The sequence below is a fragment of the Dipodomys merriami genome, unplaced genomic scaffold (genome assembly GCF_024711535.1).
Source record: "Dipodomys merriami isolate MVZ:Mamm:240054 unplaced genomic scaffold, mDipMer1.0.p SCAF_27, whole genome shotgun sequence".
NCBI classification, from domain to species: Eukaryota; Metazoa; Chordata; class Mammalia; order Rodentia; family Heteromyidae; genus Dipodomys; species Dipodomys merriami.
This window is the reverse complement of record NW_027204159.1, coordinates 10,345,078-10,372,921: the sequence shown is the minus strand read 5'-3', so window position 1 is coordinate 10,372,921 and position 27,844 is coordinate 10,345,078. Positions and strand designations below refer to the sequence as shown.

The 27,844-nt window shown below is 39.7% G+C and overlaps 1 protein-coding gene across 5 annotated transcripts in view; it reads left to right on the top strand.

The window, feature by feature from the left end:
- Positions 1 to 10,210, top strand: part of Nr3c1 (nuclear receptor subfamily 3 group C member 1) — a 117,966-nt gene extending 107,756 nt beyond the window's left edge. For all 5 annotated transcript variants that reach the window (XM_070036296.1, XM_070036298.1, XM_070036295.1 and 2 more), the window contains exons 7-9: positions 543 to 673; positions 5,254 to 5,411; positions 6,122 to 10,210. In XM_070036296.1, the coding sequence (XP_069892397.1) occupies positions 543 to 673; positions 5,254 to 5,411; positions 6,122 to 6,274 (442 nt within the window). In that variant the 3' untranslated portion in view covers positions 6,275 to 10,210. The remainder of the gene's footprint in view (positions 1 to 542; positions 674 to 5,253; positions 5,412 to 6,121) is intronic.
- The last annotated feature ends 17,634 nt before the right edge of the window (positions 10,211 to 27,844 follow it).

Below are 27,844 nucleotides of genomic sequence, written 5' to 3'. Positions count from 1 at the left end.
AAGGAGGATGAAACAATGCTCGATAGGAAATGGACTCATTACCTTGCTCATGTAACTGTAACTCCTCTGTACAGTATCTTTACAGTAAAATATATATATAAAGAACAAAAAAGAATATTCAGTCACATCTCTGACATAGAGGGAGCTTTTGGCTAAAAAAGAAAAAGAAAAAAAGCCTACATTCAGGTTTAGGCCTCTGCATAACTACATTGTCACAGATGGTTGTCCCCATGATAGACTAGTTGGGGGTGAAGGGAGGCCTTGTGAATTTTAAGTGTATGCAATCTAAAACTGTGCTCTCTAGCCATATTGAAATGCAAAACCTGGACTTAAATGAACAACTAATAGTACACAATAGCAATAAATAATACATAGTAGGTAAGATCATACAATAGTTTTAGATTCTCCAGACTAGGAACAAGTTGGAGGAAGGTTCTCCACAATTCTGGTTCTATTAGGAATTAGCATTAAATCAAAAGAAACGTACTATTTTGGGAACTAGCTCTGTTTCTAATTCAAACACTCATATTTGTCTCTCACAGGCAGAAGATGAGTCTACCCTGCATGTATGACCAATGTAAACATATGCTCTTTGTTTCCTCTGAGTTACAAAGACTTCAAGTGTCTTATGAAGAGTATCTCTGTATGAAAACCTTACTGCTTCTCTCTACAGGTTGGTAGACTACCTATTCACTACTAAGACTCAGTCCCAAATATGGAATATCAAAGTCTAAAAACAAAGGTCCAAATATATTAGTTTTTTTGTATATATTATATATGTATATATAACTAATAACCAGTCTACTACTATGTTTTGCTCACCATATACCTTTGGTAAATAAATTTTGAAGGCATATTCATTAGTATCAAGATTAATAAGACAAGTTTAAAGCTGCACAGGATTCTCTGGTAGGAGGGAGTTGTGCAAACTGCTTTTTCCTCCCGCCATTTTGGTCTTTGGTAACATCACTATATGAGCCATGGAAAAAGAAAGCCAACAATGATTTAATTTGTCTATTTCAGTTACATAATAAAGACTATAAACATGTATCCTAGAAAACAGCACTAAAAGTTTGTAAACCATTCTTGAAAGTTTACACAAGACTGTTGATGTCTTGTGTAAGATTTCAAGGTAACTTTCAGCTAGCAAAGATAGCATTGAAAAATATGAAGCATCTTGTACATATTAGTTTGTGTCACATTTTTAGTAAGTCACAAAAAGCATGTCTGATGAAACACTTCTCCAAAATCCACAAAGAACTTTTTAAACTCAATAGTAAAGAAACAAGCTGATTTTTAAGATGGACCAAGGACTCTTATTAAGGAATATATAACAGTGGCAAAAAGAATATGAAAAGAGGCTTCCCATCAGGCAAATGAAAATTAAAACAAGAGTGCAAAACCACTACAACCTCTAAAATAATGACAGCAACAAATGCTGGTAAGGATGTGGAGCAAAAGAAAGGTTCAGTTCACTTCTGGAGGGAATATGAATGCTGTGTCTCTTTATTGCAGCTTTATTTATCCTGCCCAAACTTGGAAGCAACTAAGATGGTAATGGACAAACTGTTATCTAAACAATGGAATATTTGTCAGCCTTAAGAAGAAATAGACATCAAATCATGAAAAAATGAATCTTAGGGCATCAAGTTATTTTTTTAATGAAGCTTAATGTTCATAGTGAACATTACCAACCTGAAAGGTTTTCAGTGGATTGAAGCTGATAGGAATTAGCTTGAGAGTTCAAATTCCCAGGAATCCAGTATTAAGTGAGTCCCTCATACTTCCTTGTGTTTATCTTCAGAAACTACTAGGTTCTCATGGTAAATACGAAAGAAAATTCCCTCATTCTCCTGGCAAGCAGGAGGAAGAAAGTAAGCATTTGAAAATATACAGATACACGTGTCAGGTGTTTTCTCTTACAAAGATCTGCTCTCTTGGGAAACTTACTTCACTAGAGCCTTAGGTGACCTGCTGGAAAAGGCAAATGGAGGATCCCAGCCACTTCTATGGCTTCTGTCTATGGGACAAGGAGAAAGAGGAAAAGAGCTTCTAGGAAATAATTCTGAAGGTCACAATCCAGTGATTCAGGCCCAGTTTAAAAAAAAAAAGATGTAAGCATAAGGATTATTTATACCTTACCTGCATATCAGCAGTCTCCAGTATAGTAGTGGCTGAGACTTGTCAGCTACTAGGTCATTCAGAAATTCTTAGGAAAGACAGAACATAGCAGAGAATGGAAGAACGAAGTAATAGCATAGAAACCAGAGCCTCTTGCAACAATAGCTACAACAAATGTTAAACACTATACATCATTCCTCCACTGAAAGATCAAATTTGACATATCCTATCCAGCTTTCAAACACACACACACACACACACACACACACACACAAGGTGTGCTAAGAGGCAGGAAAAAAACAAGCCACTGTCTGAAGAGACAAAGTAAGCATTAAAACCAACCCCAAACTTTTTGGAATTTATCATGAAATTAAAAGTAACTGATCTCTCTATATATATAAAGGACTAATGAAAAAAGTAGACTGCATGTAAAAACAGATTTGTAATGTAAGGAGAGGTGGAAATGCCAAGAATACTGGAACTCTGAGTAAGAACACAGCAGAGGGGTATAAGAATGTTGTTGGCAGGCCTGTCAGTAGATGGACACAGTCAAGGAAAGAACTGGTGCATTTGAGGATAGGAGAATAGAAACTTCCCAAACTTAAATGCAAGAAGAAAAGGAATGGGAGAAAAAAAATGCAACAGTATTTAAGAACTCTGAGGTGATTTACAAGGGGAGGGTATGGCATACAAGTATGGAAATACTTAAATAATCCCAAAGTTAATGACAGATACCAAAATGTAGATACAGGACATTTAGAGAAACAGCCAAAAAAAATTTTATATTTTTGATGTATCTCATTAAAACTTCAGAAAACTAACAGAGAAAAAGTAAGAGAAAAAAGCAGCTTCCATACTTAGCCATGCAAGCAGGAGGACAGTGAGGTGACAGTGTTGAAAGAAAAAACTCAGTAACCTGCAATAGTGTACCCAGATTATTCAAGTGAAGGAGACGGGGTGAACGTGGTGGTGCATGCCTGTAACCCTCACACTCCAGGTGCTGAGGTAGAGGATCCAAAGTTCAAGGCCTGCTTACGTAGTCAAACAAATATAAGAATAGCCTAAATGGGACACATTTGATCAAAGTAAATCATACACAAATGCTTTTGGAAAACTAGTGAAAAACTTTCATATGCAGAGCACAAGGCAGTAAAAGTGCAAAATTTAAAAAAAAAAAAAGACAATAGGATAAAAAAGACAGTTATAGTCATCATATTTAATCCTGCTTCAATAATCACTATAAATGTAAATGATCTAAATATATCAGTATCTATTTTCAAGGAAAGTAAATTTGCCACCATAGTCCCTCACTAAAAAATATTAAAGGATAAACTTAAAGAGATTTCTTCTTTATTCATTATTCCTACTTAGAGTGATAAATACACAGATGCACTTACTTTATAGAAAATAATGGTATAATGACCTTGGATTAAAAAATAGAACTAAAATACAAAAAAGGACCGAAACACGAGGTAAAAAACGTTCATCTAAGCCAAAGAGGCAGTTTGATAAGAATGAATGTTGAAATTGCCAAAGCACCGTGGGTGCAGGAGGCAGGTACCAGAACAGATACTCCAAAAGATAAAATGGGTTGATCTTGGTGGTTTCTACCTGTAATCCCAGCTACTTAGGAAGTGACATGAAACTGGGGGCAGTGAAGCAGAGTTAACATGAGAACGTCACTGCGAAACGACAGCGAAACGACACTGAGAAAGAAGAGCATGAAACACTCACTCAGTTCAGTCCTGAGTGAGAGGAGAGAGAAGTAGGAGTGGGGAGCAGAAGAGGCATGACAGATAATGTAGTACATGTTGATTTGTTCTACATCAGTAATTTGAATACATGCGCCAGGCTGAACTGAAAGACTAACATTTTCAAACAATCCAACTATGTTACTTACAAGAGTATCTATGAAGAATATGAAAAAAAATCTAAAGGCTGAAATATAAAGAACATATAGCACACTAAACACAGTGTAAGAGATGGCAAGCCTGTTCTGCAAAAGACAAGTTGGTAAAAGTTTTCACTTTAGATTGTCTGTCTGTCACAGCTGCTGTCCAAACTTTGCTCCTGTGGCACACACAGGCATTGGTAGCTGGAGAAGGGATAACATAGTTTCTCTGGAAAGGCCTGAAATACAGAAATCTGCCTTTGTAGTCAACATTTAGTTTGTCTTTTGCTCAACCCTTTCCCCAAATCCTTCTGCCTTATAACCGCTGTTAACAAAGAGCCAACACTCTACACAGGTGTCCTCCCTGCAAGACTGTGATGACTGTGGCACTCATTTTCTAAGAATAATATAACAAACGTGATTGTGTACCACCTTTATAGTTAGATACCATGAGTGTTTTAATTTTGGTTTCGTTTTGGCAGAACTGGAGATTGCACACGCAAGGCCTGTCACTTTAGCCACACCTCTAGTCCCCCTACGCCCTCTTTTTTTGTAAAGTCTCTAACAGTAAAGCTTAGAGTCTACTTCCTCCCTGTGGGACTACATCCTAGCTGCTATCACAGATATGCCATCACACCCTGCTATTGGTTGAGATAAGGATCTCACTAATATTTTTACAGGGCTATCTTTAAGCCAAAATCCTCCTGAGTATCAGGGATTATAGACCAAAGCCAAAAAGCCTAACCTATGACTTATTTTTAATGATCATATGTAAAAAAAGAAATATTTACTCTTTCACAAGACATTTCTGTAGAGTACAGTAAAATTTCCTTTTAGACTGTAGCATCAACTCTGAATGCTAACACATCTAAAAATATATTGACTATATTTTAATTTTCTAATTGATGATTATCACAGATACTCTTAAGTTATAGCTACTGTTCAAGCCTTCTATCTCAAAACAGAATAACGTCAAGTGCAGAATGACCAACTGAATAATCACTATCATTCAACTTGGCCTTCAAAAAAAGCACCAGCTCTATTGTATGAGTTCCTAACCAAGAGAAGACTCAGGGTGAAGACCTCCAGTTCTCTATGCTATGTCTTCTCTTGAAGATAGTTTCAAAGTCCTTTTAAAATACAAGTTTTAGGATGTATGAAGTATGCTATGAAATGGCATAGTTGGTGAGTGTAAAGCTATAGAAAGGAAATTCTTTAAGGACTCTTTCTTAATCTTTTAGTTCCAAAGGAAGGTTTGAAGAGTCAAGAGCTATTTGATGAAATCAGAATGACCTACATCAAAGAGCTAGGAAAAGCCATTGTCAAAAGGGAAGGAAATTCCAGTCAGAACTGGCAGCGTTTTTATCAGCTGACCAAACTTTTGGACTCCATGCATGAGGTAAGTGCCAAACTTACAGCCAATGTCACAAGAGGTTTGAAGAGCATGTAATATATATTTGGTATAGATTATATGTTTTATATACTATATTAATATATAATATATAGTAATATCCACATTTGTAGATTGGAGTTCAATTTGCAGATTCCAATTTTGCACCCATTTTTTTCATCTAAGCATGTGAATTAAAAAAAAAAAAGTTACTACAGTACTTTTTTCAAACAAGGTAACCCTCCTGGGTGGGCCTGAGCTCCTGTTCCCTGCCCGAGATCACCAAGCATTGGGTACCATGCTGGACTTGCCCTCGACACACCATTTAAGAAATTTAAAATGTTAAATGTTTAAAATTTTTTATTTTATTTTTTGTCGGTCATGGGGCCTGAACTCTGGGCCTGGGTGCTGCCCCTTACCTCTTCAGCTCAAGGCTAGCGCTCTACCACTTGAGCCACAGCGCCACTTCCAGCTTTTTCTGCTTATATAGTGCTGAGGAATCGAACCCAGGGCCTCATACATGCAAAGCAAGCACTCTATCACTGAGCCACCTTCTGAGCCCCTAAATTTTTTTTTAAATATTTAAGAGCTTATTTAACTGAGGGATTCCAGTACTAGTGTATTTTAGGTCATATGTTTGTTCATGAGACCCACAAACATGAGAGATGTTCATGTTGTTCACTTTTGAATCCTAATTGGTACTGTATCTTCTCTTGCAGGTGGTAGAAAATCTCCTTAACTATTGCTTCCAAACATTTTTGGATAAGACCATGAGTATTGAATTCCCAGAGATGTTAGCTGAAATCATCACCAATCAGATACCAAAATATTCAAATGGAAATATCAAAAAACTTCTGTTTCATCAAAAGTGACTGCCTTACTAAGAATGGTTGCCTTAAAGAAAGTTGAATTTATAGCTTTTACTGTACAAACTTATCAACTTGTCTTGTAGAGGTTTTGCTGGTTGTTTCCTTTTGTTTTTGTCTGTTTTGTTTTCTTTTAACATGCACTACATGTGGTTTCTAGAGGGCCAAGCCTTGGCAACAGAAGCAGTTGAGTCACCACTTGCAAGTGATGGCCCAGTAGAGAGTGAAATCTGTTAGTTATGTCCCAGAAAGGAGAAGCAGGAATGTGGGCTAATTTCCACTGTCAGAAGGCACCTAAACCACCAGTGCCCAAAGTCTGTGTGAGGAACTTTCTGCTCATACTTTTCAGTTGGCTGGATAAAAGTTTCTAGATTTTTTTTTTTTTTGCTGGTGTATTTTTCCCATGTATAGTTAGGATAGCATTTTTTGATTCATGCATGGAAACCTGAAAAAAGTTTACAAGTGTATATCAGAAAAGGGAAGCTGTGCCTTTTATAGCTATCACTGTCTAGTTTAAACAATTTCCTTTATATTCAGTGAACTACGCTTGCTCATTTTTTCTTACATAATTTTTGTATTCAAGTTATTGTACAGCTGTTTTAAGATGGGCAGCTAGTTCATAGCTTTCCTAAATAAACTCTAAATATTAATTTTCTGTGTGAAAATGGGTTGGTGCTTCTAACCTGATGGCACTTAGCTATCAGAAGACCACAAAAATTGACTCAGATCTCCAGTATTCTTGTCAAAAAAGAAAAAAAAATAAAAAGCTCTTCTTTTGTATATATCTGCTTCCAGGGAGAAGTCTATAGAATTGTGCAGATTCATTGCCCTAACTGGTATTGAGCGCCTAGTCCAGTGGCCTGCTGGGTAAACCATGGAGGATGGTTGCAAAGTCTAATTTTAAAACATACAATTATCAAGAAGCACCTAATGCCCTATCTCTGTAGTGGTTAGATGTCAAGAAAGTTGGTAAATTAATTCTTTCGGGACCTTTTTTTTTTTTTAATTTGTGTGATTTCTTAAAAGTGATGATTCCAGATAAGCAGCTGTAACACAGCAGAGAGATTATTTTTTTAATCACACCAAGGAATGCCTCCCACTAAGCCCCCAAACTCAATTTCTAATATGGCAAAAGTGGCTAGATACCCATTTTCACATTTACATCTGTCATTGATTGGTCTCTTTCCTGGTGGTACAGGAAAGTTCAGCTACTGATTTTTGTGATTTAGAACTGAATGTCAGACATCCATGTTGTAGAACTACACATCCTCTGTGTGTGCCATACAATTTAACAAGTCTTGTGAAATTCTTCACTGTTGAAAATGATGATTTTAAACAAAACAGAAGCTGTAGTAGCCCTTTCTGTGTGCACCTTACCAACTTTCTGTAATCTCGAACTTAACATATTTACTATGCCACAGAAATTTGATTTCTACTCAGAGTGGCCAAATTATTTGTGTAATAGAAAACTGAAAATCTAATATTAAAAATATGAAACTTCTAATATATTTTTATATTTAGTTATAGTTTCAGATATATATCATATTGGTATTCACTAATCTGGGAAGGGAAGGGCTACTGCAGCTTTACATGCAATTTATTAAAATGACTGTAAAATAGCTTGTATAGTGTAAAATAAGAATGATTTTTAGATGAGATTGTTTTATCACGACATGTTATATATTTTTTATAGGGGTCAAAGAAATGTTGATGGATTTCCTATATGGTTTCTAGTGTGGGCAAAGCAGTCACACAGGCATTAGTGCTCTCAGAAACCAAACAGGTTTGCCTAGAGGAAGAGGGAGCCGGAGACAGCCCTGTGTGCAGTGAAGGTTGCTGAGGCTCTGACCAAATACATCACAGGAAACAGCGCTCTGACCGCCCTTCTCCTCCCAACAGCGCATCAGCACAGGTGTAGTTCATTGACTCTCCCCAGGTGTGAAAGTGTGAAGTCAGGATAGAATGGTGGTGCTTGTCAGTACAAGCACCATCTAACAGCAGGTTACTTTTGCATACAGCCTCTCCAACAGGCTAACAAAAGCAGAGGCTTTAGAAGTTCGGCAATAATATGCATAGAAGTTCCAGCAATATGTAAATAGCGCAGAATCCCATAGGATGCCAATAATACACTAATTCCTTTCGATCCTACAGAGTTCGTTTCCAAGGAAAATGAGGACATGTTTATGTTTTCTTTGAATGCTTTTTGAATGCTGTTATTTTCAGTATTTTACAGAAATTATTTAATAAAAAGGTAATCATTTACTTTCTTGAATGCTCTCTAAAAAGAATGTTCCTTCGGTAATGGTTTAAATTGATCTCAAAGTACTTTAAGATGGTTGTAAACCCAGCTGGATGTGAAATTTATGGTGCCTAAGAAATACCACTTGAATATTATCAGTGACAGTGTTAAGTTTCCAAAGAGCTTCTCAAAAGTGATTGTTGTTCACCTTACAGAGTGTTCTGTGGTTAACACCAGAAGGCACGTGGCACATCAATCCTGTTCCAGACCCCGCACCCTTGGCTCTCAGATACCGAAGCGCTGTAAACAGATATGTGCACTCTGTTGTCAACTGACATTCATAAAACTATTGCAGGCTTTTTACTAAAAGAAAAAGCTGCCATGCTCTTTTTAGAACTTGCAGGAAAGAAGAAAGTTATCATAATTGTGTCTGAGTATAATTATGAACTTGTGTGCAAAAATAGATACATTACGCTTGAACGCAGCTTCATTTTCTATGTGTGTGGTTTCTTGCCATCCCAAACAACTTAGGTTTAGGGCAAGTTCAGTGGGAACTGGTTTTATGTCCATGTGACTCACACAGATCCTGAAAAGTATTTTTCATTATGGCTTTAAAAAAGTGATTCTCTCAGTGTTTTTAGGCATTGCTGTGGGATACTGTACAAGCAATCCTAAGGAGCTTAGGCCATGACAGTCTGGGGGTAGATATACCCCCACTATGTAAAACTGGGAAGGGAACTGAGGGAACACCTGCCTTCTTGGAGGGTGGAGGGGGAAAACCCTTGGCCACCCCCAAAGAGCAGGTGATGAGTGTCTGAGGAGCTTGATGAGGGCAGGGGCTCTGGGCCAGCATAGGGGAAAGGCAGCCAGCCTCACTTCAGAATCAGGAGGGATGAAGGATGAGCAGCCTCAAGGTGACTCGGGTCGTATCATTGCAGATCCCTTTTAAATACCTATCTCACCATGCAATGAACAATATTACTAATTTTGAGCTAGTGGCCTTTGGTAAGATTTTCATCTCAGTTGGTCACCCCAACTGTAGCTGTAGTTGAATGTGTTTTTATGTGCCTGGCTTCAGTATTGGAAGGGAAAAATAAAAGTGTATGGAAAACACTTTACATCACTTTGGATGAAAGTTTTATCATTTTCAATCAACCTAGTCCACCAAGGATAAGTGACTAGGTTTTCAGGAAAGGGTTAGCTTCTCTAAAAATGTCTGAAAGGATTTTATTTTCTGATAAAGACTGTATAAAAATGCCCTCCTTAAATAACTTGCTTAACTACATAGAGATTCAAGTGTGTCAATATTCTATTTTGTATATTAAACAAATGCTATATAATGGGGACAAATCTATATTATACTGTGTATGGCATTATTAAGAAGCTTTTTCATTATTTTTTATCACAGTAATTTTTAAATGTGTAAAAATTAAAACCAGTGACTCCTGTTTAAAAATAAAAGTTGTAGTTTTTTATTCATGCTGAATAATCTGTAGTTTAAAAAATGTCTTTTTATCTACGCAGTGACATGTCAGACTGTAAAATCTTGTGTGGAAATGTTTAACTTTTATTTTTCATTTAAATTTGCTGTCCTGGTATTACCAAACCACACATTTGTACTGAACTGGCGGTAAATGTTAGTTAGCCATTTACAGCAATGCCAAATATGGAAACATCATAATAAAATACCTGCTTTTTCATTATGTGGCTCCCAGAATGCTTTTGTAGAATTTGTAAAGTTGCGGTTTTTCCATTTTTTTTCCCTCCACGTTCTACTGAATGTAGTGTCCTTACTTCAGGAGGGTTAAATGCTGATAAAGACATTTAGATGACAGTGTTCAATGTGTACATTTTAATGTGACAAATTCTAAATGAGCTGAACCCCAATGCCAAAGACTCACAGACTCTCCTATCCATGCCTCAAACAGTTGTATGCCTTTTGCACCAAAGCACTAACTTCTAAGACTACTCCAATTGTTGCGATCATATGAGCCAAGCACAACGACTCAAACCTATAAGCCCAGCTGTTTGGACAACAGAGGTCAAGGGGGGTCATGCTTCAGAGTCAACCTAGGCAAAAAGTTATTGCATCTCAACCAATAAGCTGGGTGTGTGCCTGTGGTCCCACCTGTACAGCCTGCCCCAGGTAAAAACGTAAGATCCTTTTTGGAAAATAAGAGACATGGCTCAAGCATGAGGAGTTCAAACCCAGTATTGCCCCAAAAAACTCTTAAGGAAAAATGACCTTTTATAGAGATATTAGCTAGTCAAACTTCTTAGTTTATTTTAAAAAGTCCTTTTCTTAGAAAAGGGAATAAACAATAAATACAGCAATGTTGCACAATACAGAAGATCAAAGGTGGGGGAAGAGCTAACTAAATCAACTATTCTTTACAATATATTTCATAGTTTCTACATGATGTGTTCTGCTGTGTATCTGTGAATTAGATGACCCTATCAAGCAACTTTCCCATAAATACCTTTCAGAAGAGACCACCACAAAAAAGGTACTGTAATTTCAAAGCAAAATTTTTCTTATCATCATGCATGCACCAATTATTTGCTCAATGCACCCCTCACACACTTGAAAGTGTGTGATTGGAAAAGTATGGAACAAGCATCATTGCCCTGTGCAAAGCAGAGACAGGAAGACAGGTGTCAAGTGTGTGCCCACTGCACTACCACTTGAGTCCACGCAGAATAGAGTCAACCCTCACCAGAAGAGACTATGAGAACTGGGGAGACGTACTGACTCCATTTTATAGAAAAGGGAACAAACTTAGAATTCCAGTAAGTCATCAGCCATAGCTACTCCCTTTATTATTAAAGTTTGAATGGAAAAATCTCTGTAAAGAAACCACTTAGCAATCACCTACAGCTTGTCTGTGGTCAATGAGTTTCTCAGGGAACTGGTTATAGTTTTCTGTTTCTAAATGCAACGGATGCTTTACTGAGACCTTGCTATGTGCAATGTATTATTCATTTAATCTTAGTGGCCTAATGAAGTGCCACTATAAAGTACTATGACCCTCAACACTCCCGTAAGAGGAAAAGAGGGTGTAAAGAATTGAGTAGCCTGTCCAGAGTCATATAATTAAGCATGGAAATGGTTAATACACTGGGAATTTGTCTTGAGTCCACGCTTTTAACCACTACTAAGGAAGGACAACTAAACAGCATCTAAGTGGAGAAATGAGTCCATGCCAAACATTGTAGACATGCCAGTCTTTGAACAGGATCTCATTTAACTGACAGACTGCTGGAGAAGTGGTTAAAAAAACAAAAACAGTAGCTGCTCACAGATGTAGAACACCATTTGGCTTGCCACATGTACAAGGAAGAACCTCTATCTCACAAACATCTGCAAAATAATACATAAACATATGAAGCAAAGAGGCTGTAGCCTCTTTTGTAGCTGTTTTAAGTTGTTAAGTGCTACTTAGACTTTGGGTATAGAAAGTGGTTGACAGCACCAGTACTTACACTAGGTGAATAATTTTCAGCTTCTAACTAATAACCTCTCTTAACTGGGACTAAGTAGCTCTGAACAGCCTAACAATAGCATTTTCTTTCACAGAAAGAACATTGCCTCTGTTCTTATGTATCAGGCTTCTCATTCCCTAGCCAGGATGGAACCGCAAGACCATTTTTATTTGCCTGGCTGTAGAGATACAGTTCATACAGAGCCCCTAAGACATCTGAAAAACCCTCATTTTCCCTGGCTCACTGGGAAGTGACAATTTATACTCTATTCATCTTATGCACTCTCACCTGAAATAATCAAGAGATTAGTAACATGTACAAAGCAAAGAATAAACTTCTGCTATGATTAATGTGGTTTTGTCTTATAAAGTAGCATCTGTAGATAGTATGTAATATGTAATATTCTTATTTCCTGCATAACCAATGCTGTGGGGGGGGGCGTGCGCGCGCGTGCACACGTGTATGTAGTGCTAGGACTACCTGAGAAATCCAGTAGTGTTGGTCTGACCAACAAGTGTGAGGCCATGATCTCAAACCCCAGTTTTGAAAAGAAAAAAAACCACAAAAGTCGCAGGGCACTGGTGGCTCACGCCTATTATAACCCTAGCTACTCAGGAGGCTGGTATCTGAGGATCGTGGTTCAAAGCCAGTCCAGGCAAGAATGTCCATGAGACTCATCTCCAATAAACCACAAGAAAACTGGAAGTATCACTGTGGCTCAAGTGGTAGAACACCTATCTTGAGCTGAAGAGCTGAGGGACAGCACCCACGCCCAGAGTTCAAGCCCCCACGACCCACCAAAAAAAAAAAAAAAAACCCACCTCAAAAGTGAAAAGAGGACAGAGTGCATAAAACCTAAAGCTCATGTGTCACAAATACTTTTTGGTCGTTTTTGCTACTGCTGTCTTGCAGCCATGTAAATGATTCAATTCAAAGACCACTAAGGCAACACTCAAACTCCAGGAAGAGGTTAGGTTGTCCTCAAGGAATTGAAGAGGAAGGGCAAATGACTCAGTAAATCCACTGCTATGCATCTACTCAAAACATTTGTCTACACAATCACTTGCAGGCAAATTTGCACAGAAGTAGAACAGGGAAAGCAACTCGAATCCCCATCAAGGGAAAACAGATAAAATGTGACTCAACTACCATACAGAATGTTATATGCCTCCATAAAAGAAGTGAAATACTGATGCATGATCTACTTGGACAAGCCTAAAAGATGCTCTAAAGACTTTTTTAAAGACCACTTATTTATTTTTACTTTCAGGTCCAGAAAAGGCAAGGCTCATATAGCACCAGAAAGCAGACCAGTGTTGCCAATGGTGAGGGTTAACATGAGGACTAACATGCAAATGAGCTTGAAAGATGGAAATGTTCTAAGACTACATTATACTGTTGAATATATACCTCAGTAGACTTAATGTAAATTCTTACCACACTTAAATGAATAAATTTTGTGATTTATATCCTGATAAATTACATACAAAGCCTTAACAAATATAGTCTAATATATTAAAAAGAAGATAGCATAGCCAAAGAGTTATCCCAGAAATATAGGGCTATAATAACATCAGAAATCAAATAGCAGTGCTTTGGTGGCTTACACCCACAATCTTAACTACAAAGGACATGGAAGTCAGGAGGATCACAGTTTGAGGCCAGTCTGAGCAAAGTGTTCATGAGCCCCTATCACAACAATGGCTCAAGGAAGTGACAATACACTGTTGTCCTAGATCTATACCCAGCTGACCTAGGCAAAAAGCGAGACCTGATGGCTCACACCTGTAAACCTGGTTACCTGGGTGGTTGAGACTGGAAAAGGTTGTAGTTCAGAAAGGTTCATAAGCCCCTCCCTGCTTTTTGCGTGCTGTTCCTGGCCTGAGCACTGTCCGTGAGCTAGGATTACAGGTGTGAGTCCTAGGCACCTGGCTAACGAGGTTCCCTTCTTAACCAACAGCTGCACGCAGTGGCCCATGCCTGTCATCCTTGCCACACAGAAGCTGAGATTAGATGGACTGTAGTTCCATCCAGGCCAGCCCAAGCAGGAAAGGGCATGAGACTTCAATTCAATGGAAGAAGCGCAGGGTGGTAGTCCACATCTGCCATCTAGCTATAACATAATGGGGGAAATAGGAGGTTCAAAGACACAGCTTTCACCCAAAGGAAGACAGAGCTGTCTCAAAAGATTATTTTAAATAATAATTTTAGTTTTAAATATAATTGTAAAAATAATCAAAACAAGGATTACAAGGGTGGCTCAGCATAAACTACTTGCCTAACAAAGTGCAAAGCATTGACTTCAAACCCCAGTACTGTCAAATAGAAACACAAACATATATATTGTATTTATTTACATTATGTGTATATTCATGGATGTGTGAATATATGTATACATTATATATATGTATGTGTTTGTATTTTTCATAATAGTAGGAAAAAAAAGAGAAACCAATGTAATTAGACATATATAGATAAAATACTGGGCAAAATCTAGCATCATTGCATGCAAAAAAGTTGTAAGTAAACAATAGGAACATAATGAGGGACATGTACAAAATCAAGCCATCTGGGATAACTGCGTAGTCTCCGCATATGATCAGTAGCCAAATGTAGAGATCTGTTCTCTCCATTTCATTCATATGTTACATGGGAACCTTTAGCCAATGCAGTTAGAAGGACATAAAGTATCCATAGCCAGGTGCCAGTGTTCATGCCTATAATCCTAGCTACTGAATAAACTGAGATCTGAGGATCCTAGTTCAAAGCCAGCTCAAACAGAAAAATCTGTGAGGCTCTTATCTTTAATTAACCATCAAAAAGCTAGAAATGAAGCTGTAGTTTAAGCGGTAGAGCACCAGCCTTGAACAAAGAAACACACAGACAGGGCCTAGACCCTGAGTTCAAACACCAGTACTGGCACAAACAAACAAAAACAGATCAGACAGGAACAAGTAAAACTGTTTAGGATTAATTTGGTCATGCTTGTAGAAATTCTGATGATATCATAACAAATCTACCATTTGACCCTATAATTCTGCTCCTATATATCCAAAAGACCTGAAGATAGATGCTAGAGGAAACATAGTTATTCATAGCACTACTACTAAGAAGAGCCAAAAGGTGAAAAGAATTCAAATGTCCATTCAGGAAATGTATGTACAAATAGTAGTGTATATATGAACAATGAAGTGTTATTATATCCTAAGAGTCACTTGATGCTACAACATGAGCAAACCTCCAAACATTATACATAGTGAAAGCAGCCAGGTATAAAACATTCTACACCATGATTCCACTTATACCACATACTCAGAATATATCTACAGGTAGAGAGTGGAGGTGTGGCTCCAGTGGAAGAGCACCAGCCATGAGCAAGCTGAAAAACAGTACAAGGCACAAGAGGTTTTTCTTTGTTGTTGTTTTTAATGCACTATGTGGTTTTCTTTTGTTTCTTTTTACTATGTGGTTTTCTTTTTTTTCTTTTTTTATGTTCTTCCCACTATAGTATATCCCTTGTTGTCAATGTATTATTTTCTTTTTAAAAATTTTTATTTTATTATTAAGATGTTGTACGGAGGGGTTACAGTTGCATGAGTAAGGCAATGAGCACATTACTTGTCGGTCATTGTTACCCCTTCCCTTCCTTGTTTGTCCCACTATCCCTTCCCTCCCCCACAGAGCTTCATTCTTTTACTTTAATACATTTTTCATTGTAAAAATATTGTACAGAGGGGTTAAAGTTACATGAGCAAAATAATGAATACATTTCCTATCAAGCATTGTTACCCCCTCCTTTGTTTTTCCCCTACCATCCCTTCCCTCCCCACCTCCACAACTACACTCCCCTCTACCCCCAGCCTAAAGTAAAGTTCATTTTTCAACATAGTGTCTTGTACATCTCATTGTTACAATGGGTCGATAAGCTACCAGCACAACCATGTTTATTGCAGCATTGTTGTTGTATTTGATTTTGGTACCTCGAATCTTATATATACATTTATCTAATTTGGGGAGGGGAAGGGGAATAACAAAATGATGAAATAAGGACACAGGATGACCCACTGCAACAATGATACTCACAAGATACTATTTTGGAAATGAACCTTACAACTTGGGGGGCGGGGGTAGGGGAAATGGGGAATGGGGGAGGGAAGGAATAGCAGGAGAAAAACAAAGGAGGGGGGAACAAAATGCTGGACAAGAAATGTACTCATTACCTTACTTGTGTAACTGTAATCCTTCTGTACAGCATCTTTATAATATTTTTTAAAGTTATTCAAAAAAATAGCACAAGGCCCTGTGGTCAAGCCTGAGTACTGCACAAAGCAAACAAACCACAAGTGAATGAACATTTGCTGCAGGTACAGAATATAGACATAGGTGATTTCAGGGCCTGGAGGTAGGAGAGAATGGAGAGAAATGATTTAATCAAGGAAGATTTTACTTTAGATTGATGGAGCTATTTTGAAACTATACACAAGTGGTAGTGGTACAGCACAGACTAAATACTATTAAATTGTCCATTTTAAATGGTTGAATTTTTGCTATATGAATTTAACCTCAACAAATTATTGTTTTTATAAAAATACATGACCTAAAATGTCAATTTAGCAAGTCTGCATGACACAACAGGGGTCAGCAAACACAACCTGTATAGCTAAACCTAAATCACAGTATGTTTTGTAAATAATAAAATGGCACAGTTGACAAGTTAACAGAGCTCATATGGCTGCAAACTGGAATACCAGTTCAATATACAAAATTAATTTTTCGATGCACTAGCAATAAGCAATTAGAAATTGATCATTTTAAATACCACTTACAATAACTTCAAAACGCATTTAAGAAATAAATGACAAGATGTAAAAAAAAAAACCTCTACTTTGAAAAAATATAAAATATTGCCAAGAAATGTTAAAGATCCAAGTACACATAAAGACATCTTATTCAAAGATAATGTAGTTTATCATATCAAGTACCAAGTTAATTCAATCATAATCAAAATACTAGATTTCTGGGTAAATTAACATGAATATTCTAAAGTACATATGAAAAAATAACTAGAAGAGCTAAACAGAATAACTAAAATATCCATGAACTAAAATAGAGATAACACTTCCTGATTCCACAAATGATCAGAAAACTGCAGTAATTGTAACAGCAGGTCATTAGTGTAAAAAGACAAACAGACAAGTGAGAATAGAAAATATGTGAACACACACCAAAGCATAATTTATAACACAATTGGACATTACTAACATTAAAATGTCTGTTCTCCAAAAGACAGCTTTAAACCAATTTTAAGCCAAGCCAAAAATTGCGAAAAAAAATCTTTGTAATGATAGATCCAATAAAGAATCTGTCTGTAGAACATGTAAAGAATTCTCAAATACCAACATAGGAAAAGACAATCTTCTCCCCACATACAAATGCACAGAGTAATTGAACAACTGTTTCACCAAAGAAGAAAATACATGTTTTAGAAAACATAAATGACGATGGTAAGACTGGAGGTATGAGTCAAATGGTGCCTCCTAGAAAGCATGAGGCTCTGAATTCAAACCCACTACCAGCTACAAAGATGATCATTATTCATTAGGAAAATACAAACTGTCAAATAAAATACCATACCATACTCATTACAATGCCTTGGGGGGGGGGTGGTCATGGGGTTTGAGCGCAAGGCCTGGGCACTGTCCCTGAGCTCTTTTGCTCAAGGCTAGCTCTCTACCACTTTGAGTCACAGCACCAGTTTTCTAGTGCTTAATTGGGGATAAGAGTCTCAGACTTTCCTGCCTGGGCTGGCTTTGAACTGTGATCCTCACATCTCAGCTTCCTGAGTAGCTAGGATTACAAGCGTAAGCCACCAATGCCTTCTACACCTAAAAGACTGCTCATACCAAGTAGTGTTAGTCAGGATGTGGAGCAACTGAACTCTGATACACTACTGATCATATACAATGCCACAACCACTATGAAAAATGGTGTGGCAGCTTTAAAACATATACCTACCACGTCATGTAGACATTCAACTTCGAGGAACTAACCATAAAGAAAATGATTATATGTTCATACACAGATCTGATCATTTGGACATGAATGCTTACAGCAGCTTTGCTTAAAAACCATTAAAAATTACACAACAAAAAATGTCCACCAATAAATAAACGAACTGTAATACAGTCACACAGTGGAACACTACTCAGCAATAAAAATAAATGAGCAACTGGTATGTACGCTAACATTAGCAAATCTCCAAAGCCCTATGCTAGGACAAAGAGTCAGAAACGCAAAGCTTCACACTTTATCATTCCATTTACAAGGTGTCATGTATGGCAAGCTCATAGGAGCAGAGGTCAGGCCAGTGATTCCCCAGAGAGCACAAGAAGAGCTTTCACTATACTAATAGTAGCATTTTGCACCAGATACCAAATAACAAAGCATTACATGGTACAACTTAACTATACGATCTTTTTATTAATTGCACCCTGCTGAAGTTGGGGGAAAACTATGTTTTAAGCCAAAACATTGAGTTAATTCGCATTTGATGCAAACCACAATTTGAAATAAATGACTAAGCCACTGTCAAACCAGAGTTCGGGACAATGTTACCTATCTGTGGTCTAGAAGAGTAGTGAGGGATTCATTTTCAATCTTCTTTCCTAAACACTAGTTGAGGGACCTGAAGTCCTCTAGACTACTGGTTCTTCACCTGTAAAACATGGAATCCTCACCGTGGCCGCTCCTCTTCGGATTTATGTAAGTAGAAAACACCCAGCACGTGGGCAAATGTACATCTTGCCCCTGGAAGCTTCTGAATGCTCAGAGGAAGCACAAAAACACCCCACCCCATGGCTGCCCTCTTCACAGCTCTGAAGGTCACCAGGCTCCCCCAGAGGTCTCCAGGTGAATCCGGAGGTGTCCCTGCCCACGGGGAGCCCACGGTCGCCACGGGGTGGGCCGCTCAGGTGTGCACAGGCCCGGCCTCTCCAGGTGAGACCTGGGCAGGTGCTTAGCAGTGAGAAAACTTTTCAAACCACCTCAACCCATCTTCCCCAAAATGCCAGAACAAAGAAAGCCATACCTCACAGAAGCAGAGAGGGAGGACGTCCACTCCACACCGGGTTCTCACATTTCCCAGCAGGCAGACAGCAGCATGCGAACAACACCCGCCCAGCCACAAATGGTGCCAGCCCCTAAATACATAGGGACTGAGGCGCGTGGGGCTTCTTCCCAGGATGCCTATAGTCCCCGCTCATTGGCCCTCACTGGCTTAGGCCTACCTAGTCCTCAACCAATCAGCGATAAAAGTAAGCAGATGCTCCTCATTAACTCAATTCCTAATCTTGGAGGGAGTGAGGGTGGAAAGGATGTTTAAAGTCACAGTATATACTACAAATCACTAAATAATACACACACACGCGTGTGCACACACACATACACACACACAAAGGCATGGATGGAGAGATGAGTAGCTGAATCTAGGATGTACTAGCTGGATATGGTGAATAGTTGGATCTATCTATACTTTTACAAAGTATGGAGGGGCGGCCTGGAAAGTAAGGGAAGGCCTCTTCTGAAGTCTGTAGATACTTCCACTGATTTCATGATGAATGACTTATCTCACAGCTGCCAACCATTAACTATAACTAATACTATTAACTATACTAATACATTAACTATAACTAATACTTCAGGATCAAGATTATTAAAATAATAAATAAAAAAAAAAACTATGGTGTACGGAGCAAAGTGGCTGCAGGTGGCAATAGCTTTTCTTCAACATTTTTTTTTAACAACTTAAGTGACTCTTCCATTCACCTGACCCAGAAACCTTAAAAAGGGATCATAAAAAATGTAAAAGTGAACTGAATGAGATTACTGATCTGGTTAAAGATTAACAAAACTACCAAGAGTTTAAAAAATTAGATGACTATCTTGCTTCTTATGGGCTTTATTACAAGTATAAATAGAGGACACAAAGCATTTCAATGATTAATTGAGACTATAACTTTCCTACCTCTGTTAAACTTTAATAACTTTACTGTCATTCCAAAATTTGTTATGAGTCAACACAGAGTACAAGGCATTAATGTTGTCTAGACTTTAACCATCATTTAATTGAAGTCCATTTCACCATAGCAGAATACCTATTTGCACAGTTTAGTACATGCAAATATGACCAAACTTCAAGTTTTCTTTTAAGTCAGGTAAAAGTTCCTAATACTTGCACAATAGTGATCATAGAAGTTTTAATCCAAGAATCGCATGAAAATGAGTTAGCTGGGTAACTAAGTTAACACAGGATGCTCTCTCATATATCAAACTTCACTAAACACAGAAAATAGGCACATTTCACACCCAAAATAATTTTTAAAATACATTTGCAAATGACCAAAATAAAACCATGCAGGATTTGCCCTCCACATATATCATGCCTAATTACAACATTCATGTTTATTAAGATAGCATGATAAAGCCAATAGAAATCCCAGTGAAAGAGCCAGACAATAAAAAAGTACTTGGTTAAGATAAAGGTGGCAGCTGAAAAATGGCTTATAATAGAAAATAATGTCCTTATAATAGAGTGAGCCATTTATTGGAACAATTGCATATCCCTATGATGGGCTGGGTCATGTGTCAATCTGGCTGGGCTGTAGTCCCCAGTTATTCAAATGCCACACTAGGTGTTCTGTAGTTGTGAGGAAGGTCCATGATCAGCCATTTTTAAGTAAAGGAAATTACTCTACATAATCTTGGTAGGCAGGACTTCATCTTGTTTGAAAGGAAGCAGCTGAATGCATCTGAGTGCCGCAGCCTGCTCTCTCTATGCATTAGACTTGCCTGGCCAGCAGGAAAAGACTCATCCAAACAAAGGGCAGAAACAGAGCCATCATTAAATCAATTTTGGGACGCTCTTGATCAAGGACCTGTTAAAAGTAGGCTTCTGAGTTTAGCAAAGTAAAAAGCATTTATGCTAGAATTTGAAATAAAGTAGCACATAAAAATCACCAAGTATGATTTTATTAATGTGTTGTGGTATTAGACAACAGGAGATTCTGGAATCTCAATCATTTACTATTTTTCTGGGGGGTTTGTTTGTTTTTTTCGAGACAGTCTCACCATGTTCCCAAGCAGATCTTGAACTTCTGAGCATACAAATCCTCCCACCTCAGCCTTCTGAATGCAGAAAGACCAACACACCAGCAAGACCTACTTCGCTTCGCTTTGCTTCCCTTCCCTTTCTCCCCTTCCCTGCCCTGCCTCTCTGCCTCCCTTCCTTCCTTCCATCCCTGCTTCTTTTCTTTTGTATCTTTGTAGTAGGGCCTTGTCCATGCTAGACAAGTGTGCTATCACTATAGATATGTGCCTAACCCTTTTGTTTCTATTTTATTTTTTGAGCTAGGGTCTGGTGTTTTTTTTTTCTTTTTTCTTTGCCAGTCCTGGTGGTAAGGGAACTTTCCCTGAGCTTCTTCTGCTCAAGGCTACTTCCAGCTTTTTCTGTGTATGTGATACTGAGGAATTGAACCCAGGGCTCCATGCATGCTGGGCAAGTACTCTACCACTAAGCCACATTCCCCGCCTATTTTTTAAAATTTTATTTATTTATTTATTTTTGTTGGGCATGGAGCTTACACTCTGGGCTTGGGTGCTGTCCCTGAGCTTCTTTTGCTCAAGGCAAGCACTCTATCTCTTGAACAAAAGCACCACTTCAGCTGGCTTATTTTTCCTTGGCTGGCCTTGAACTCATCATGCTGCTCTGTAGTAGCTGGGATTACATACATGTGCCACCACACCCGGTTCTTGTTTCTATTTCTTAGTTCTATGTGCTGGTAACAGATTGCATTCAATTTGTAAAAATTTGACCTTTGTGTATGTCTATACAAATATATGAAGACTATATTGTAATTTGATTTAAAAGTGGGAAAAAATTATGAATAAAAAAACATAAATAGTAGTTGTGGTTCCATTGAGAGGCCACAGCTATGTTTTTGTGTCTTCTTTTTCCTTCTCCGCCCCTACAATGGATATGAATAGCTTTTATGATGGACAACCAACAGTTGCTTTAGCTATCAGAATGAGATGTGTGCCCACTGGAGTTGAAAAGAGGAAAATGGACTTACAATGGTTGGCAGAGATCTGGAAGCCTTCATGGGAGTGAGGTGGGACCCTCAGCTCCATGGATCAAGGGACTCCCCTAAAAGTATGAGCCCATCTTTGGGACAGGGTGTGCTGGGCAGTTATTGCTTTGGAGATTGAACATCCGTTCTCCTTTCTCCTAGTAAGACCACTTTACTATTCCTTTAGAAAAAGTGCTGCCTTTACCAGTCTTAGTTTGCCACCTTGCCACTACACACAATGATAGGATGTTGCCATGGCTAGTCAACATAGTCCCTCCCTTGAACTAGAGTGGTCATGTGCCTTAGGGTGATGGTGCATAGATCCTACAACTGCTGAAAATGGTCAGAGATAACTGAGCTGATTTAGCGAGGGCTTGAGGCTGCTAGAGGCTACACAGCTATCCTGAGGGAAAGCCTGCCTAGAAAGAAACACAAAAGAAAGGCTGAGATCAGAGAGGAGGTCAAAGGCAGATGGCTACTGACGCCTTTAAGTGTCTGGATGCAGCCATGCCTGAGGGTCACCACCAGCTTTACACTTCAGGGGCTATAACAATCTTCATGTTTTTCTGGCAATGAACTTGATAGAAGATGCCCTGGATAGTAGGGGAAAGATGGCGATCAAAGTATGGGACTGAGAGTTCTGGATTCGGTGGCCGGAGACAATTATTATAAGCTTATAAAGATTGGAGTTCAAAACCAGCTGTCAATTACAGCCTTTGTGCATAGGCCAAAAGCTCTACATCTGCCTCTCCTTCTCTGTAAGATGGAGGTCAGCCTGCCCATGCTAGTGGCATGGCTTTAAGGTGACATGCAGACCAGATTTCTCTCCTGGGTCGGTGGACCCATTACCACAGGAGCAAATGATTCTTTACCAAGTTTCCTTCCTACATGTATTTTCACATGGGTCAGATTCTAGCACAAAAGCCTGAGGGTCACTGACCGAGCCACTGAGCTGGAGGTCATGCTGGGACTCAGTGCCAGATATCCTGCGTCCCAGGCCTGCACTAATGCCTTCTATACATGACTCTGTCAGGAACACATCACCTAAGTAATGCCTGGCCCAAAACAAGGGAGGTCAGATTTGAGGGCAGAATTAAAAAGAAAAAGAAAATTCCCCTCCCAACTGCTCTTAAGATTAATAGGGCTCTCCTTTACTAGGTGGGAGGCTTTGGCCATACCTAGAGTGAGCAGTCATTTTGTTTGGCTGTCTTCTTTTTAAACAATGAAGTGGAGCAAAAGCATTCTACCGCTCCAGCCAGAGGCATGAAAGCTAGATCATTCAGCACACTTTCCTCTGTCAGCCAGGAGGACTCTTTGAAGCTCTTGAGTCAGGATATTCCCATGATAGTGTTACAAGCAGGCAGCCAGGAGCCTGCATTCAGGGGGAATTTGTTCATCCCTGGTTCACATCTTGAGTTGCCAGTGACAACCATCTTTAACCCGCTTTGCTGGTCCCGACAGGACTCTCCAAGTCTTCCCCTATCCCTCTACTGGTCAGTTCTATTCTGGACCCTGAACTCAAGTTTCCAATCATTTCTAGACTTCAGATCATAGGCTCAGGGGAGAGGGTAAGCTTACAGCAGACTTTTGGTGGCACAGATTATGAGAGTCATTTCAAATTGGAAGCTTATAAGTGACAATTTTAGAAAATCCTTCTCCTTCCAAGGACTCTTTCTTTTTCTTTTCTTTTCTTTTTTTTTTTTGGGGGGTCCGGTCGTGGGGCCTGAACTCTGGGTCTGGGCGCTGTCCCTCAGCTCTTCAGCTCAAGGCTAGCGCTCTACCACTTGAGCCACAGCACCACTTCTGGCTTTTTTCTTTTTGATTATGTGGTGCTGGGGAATTGAACCCAGGGCCTCAGGCATGCAAGGCAAGTGCTCTACCACTGAGCCATCTTCCCAGCCCCCCAAGGACTCTTTCTAGCCTAGTCTCAACCTGAAAAGGATTCATACTGGCAATTTGATAGTATGTCAATTCATCTCCTTCTGCCCTTTCTCTGAACAATTCAAGATTTTATGTGGATATCAAAATCAAAATGTACTTACTGAATGAACAGCAATTACATTCATAAGAACTCATGTTAATCTATGTGCAGTGGCACACACTTGTAATCCTAGCTATTTGGGAGACAGAGATCAGAAGGATTGTGGTTTGAGGCCAACCTGGACAAAAGAGTTTGAGAGGCTCCTATCTCAGTCAATGTGGGATGCACCTGTCATGCCAACGAAGGTGAAGTAGAAACAGGCCAGCCCAAGCATAAACATAAGATTGTTTGAAAAGTAACAAAGACTAAAGTGGAGAGTGGGGCTCAAGTGGTAAAGCCCCTGACTAACGAACATAGAACCCTGAGTTCAAACCCAGTACACAAAGTGTGACATGATATGTTCAAGGGCATTCACTGACATGTGTAATAGCAAAAGACAGAAAGAAACTTAACTTACCACAAGTAGGGAATAGTTAAATAACTAGACAGGAGAAGCCCAATGCAGCCACTAAGAAGAATAAGGCTGGCAGGTCTCTACTTACAGATACCGGAATTCTCCAAGAGTATTAAAAGACGTTAAGCCAGCCTAGGTACCCATCTACGGGTGAATGCATAAAGAGCATGTCTACATACATGCTGAGGTATTATTTTGCCATGGAGGCTGAATTCTTTCATTTTTAGCTAAATGGATGAAATGAGCCAGACTCAAGAGAGACAAGTGCCACACTTTCTCACTCACAAGTTAAAAACTATAAAAGCTCAATGTGGAATTAGAAAAGGAGTCACTGGGGTTGGGAAAGGCATGGGGTAGGGAAAGAGTAGTCGAATGGGCTCAGTGTACCATGTGTAAATGTATGGAATATTACACTGAACCTCACAGATATATGCAATGTGTTAAGGGAAAGGAGTATTACAGTGAGAAAAGTCAGGTGCAGAAAAGTATTTCGGATGGGCTAGCGCCATGGATGATTTTTATGTAAAAATTGGCATATACATAAATATCTATATGATGGGCTGCATCATATCTTCCTCAAATTCAAATGTTGAAGACTTAATTACTAGTACCTCAGAATGTGATCTCATTTAGAGGTAGACTCTACAGAAGTAATCAAGTTCAGATGAGGTCAAAGGGTGTACTCTTATCCAATGACTGATCCTTGAAAAGAGAAAAGTCAGAACACTAACGGGAACACATAGGAAGAATGCCAAGTGAAAATTAAGGCAGAAGTCATGGTGATGGTTTTGCAAACCATGGAATGCCAGAGACCACCAGTAAAACACCAAAAGCTAGGAGAGAGGCCTGAATAGATTCTCCCTCACAGCCTTCAGCCTCCATATCTACCAAACATTTCCAGTGGTTAAGTCATCTAGCTGGTGGCATTTTGTTACAGCAACACTAGAAAATGAATACAGCTTTTCTCTATTTATGCATACCTACTTGATATATATTGTTTCTTTGTGTGAAGAGGTTATTATAATTTACAGGCAAAAAGCCTGATGATATTGGTTGAGGGGTAGGGAACTAAGGTAGGAAAATGAATTTTCACTGAAGATCCTTTGTGTCTTATGAGTTTGGTACCCTTCCTTCCTTCCTGACTTCCAAATTAACTCAGTAGATGTTCATGAACAGGAGCCTTCCGAAGCCTCAGATTTCAGATGTGGTTGAAAAAGCCACATCTTCCCTGTCAAATCTAATCTTAGCAGATGAACATGATGTGGGGTTGGTTCCGAGTCTGAATTGGGAGGGTTGGTGGAGGGGAGGGTTGGTGGAGGGGAGGGCTGGTGGAGAGAGCTGGCCAGGTGCTAGAATGTTGATAAAGTACAGGGAATGGATACAAGGCCAGGAGCTCAGAGCTTCTGGCAACCTTGAACTATTCAATCATGGGTTCAGGATGAGACTCCTCGGGTTGCTTTGGGAAATACAGGGCAGTGTGCAGTATTCACCTTCGTGCAGTAGGAAGCCCCCATTACCACAGAGCTTTGCTATGGTCTGTGAGTCCACAGGTGGGCCCAAAACATGCATGCAAAGAAGTCCTTTTTCCTTTCTCAAGCAAATGGGCAGATGGATGGCCACTGCATGAGTCATGAGGCCCCGAGGCCGAGATGGCTGGGCAGATGGAGGAAAAACGAGAGCTGGTGTGGGAGGTGCCTCTTCCCTCAGCCTGTGGGGTCAGCCCCCTACATGGGCTGCACCTGCTGGCTCACACACAGTCCCAGAGCCCAGCTTGAGCCCCTATGGCAAAGGAGACACAGGGACTTGGCCGCATTCAGGCTGTCACCAGAACCTTGGCCTCTTTTCAAAGTAGAAATAATCTGAAACTTGGAACCAAAGCCAGTGTGGAAGAAATTAGAATGAAGGCTCTTGAGAGCCAGGGTCAGTCTAACTGTGGCAGTGACTATCACATTAATACGACCCAGCATGGGAATGGCCGCGACTTTGACAGTTCTCTCTGTAGTAGGTCCCCTCTTGAGGAGAAAGCCTTTGACCCAAACCAGATCTCCTTCGGAGTCCCCAGGTAAGTGAATTTCCCAAGCCACTGAGAATACAATTTTTTTTAATGGCAAAAATGACCTCAAAATGACAAGATCTGTGGAGAAGGCAGATGATCAGACAGACAGGCTACAGGGCAATTAAAAGAGATTTGAGCTCCAGGTGAATCTGGAGCTTTCACTCCAACCTTCACAGGTGCAGCCTGCTAGTACTGAGGCATATTATGAAGGGTAGTACCAATGGTTCTTCTGGTGTGTCCTACCTCATGGTACCACCAGTGTTTTACATACCTGCCACCCAAACATGTTTTCCAAAAAGCCTACCATGTCTGGGTTGTGCAGGTTGTGCAGAATCCCTCATGGTGAAAATTACAGTGTGATCATATAACCAAACAATCTCAAAAAGGATCGCCACACTCTAACATCAAAGGCCCCGGAAACCTTCTGTGCAAAGGGCAGAGGAAGGAAAATGGAGGTCAATCCAGGGCAACTTTTGAGCTGAATGTGAAGGGGAAGGAGAACTCTTTCAGGTGAAACAAGGAGAGAGAATCCAGAGACTGGGAAGAAGCAGTTCAAAGGCCATTTGCGAACGAATAAAGATCAGTGGGAAGCTGCTGAGCAGGCTGGTATGCTGCAGAGGGGGTGACCACGATGAGGTGAGAGGTAGCCAGAGTCTACCTTCCATACCCTGCACGCTTTGCTCTGGCGGGGGAGGAATCACTTTGGGGTAAGTTGCGCTGTGTATAGACAGCATCCTGCCAGGTGGATGAAGAATAAAGAGCAATGTGAGGAGCTTGCTCACACAGTCCAGGCAATGGATTGTGGAAGTCGTCAGTGCATGAGGGCATGAAAGGACAGAGCACACTTGGGCCCGCACTGGACAGGACCTCCTGTCAGAGAGTTTCCGACTTGGGCTGTAACATATCTAAGTCAGGAGTGGGAGTGTGCTATCCTTTTGGACATGTTTGAGTGAGGACATGGCTGGAGGTCATTTAACTAGAGATAGCCAATAGGCAGACAGGAATATGGGCGTGGGACTTGGGAAAGCAGACTCTCATGGCATATTTTTTGTATGACACATTGCTGTGAAGCTTCCATTCCTGGGGTTTGGCTAAGGCCACTGTGAACAGATTAGTAGGGAAGTGCTGTTCTGGGACCTGGGTGTGGTCTACAGTCTAACAGTGATGCTGCTTTCTTCCCGGCCCTGTCTTCAAGACCAGATTTGGTGTAAACACAAGCGTGCTGGGCACAAGGTCCAA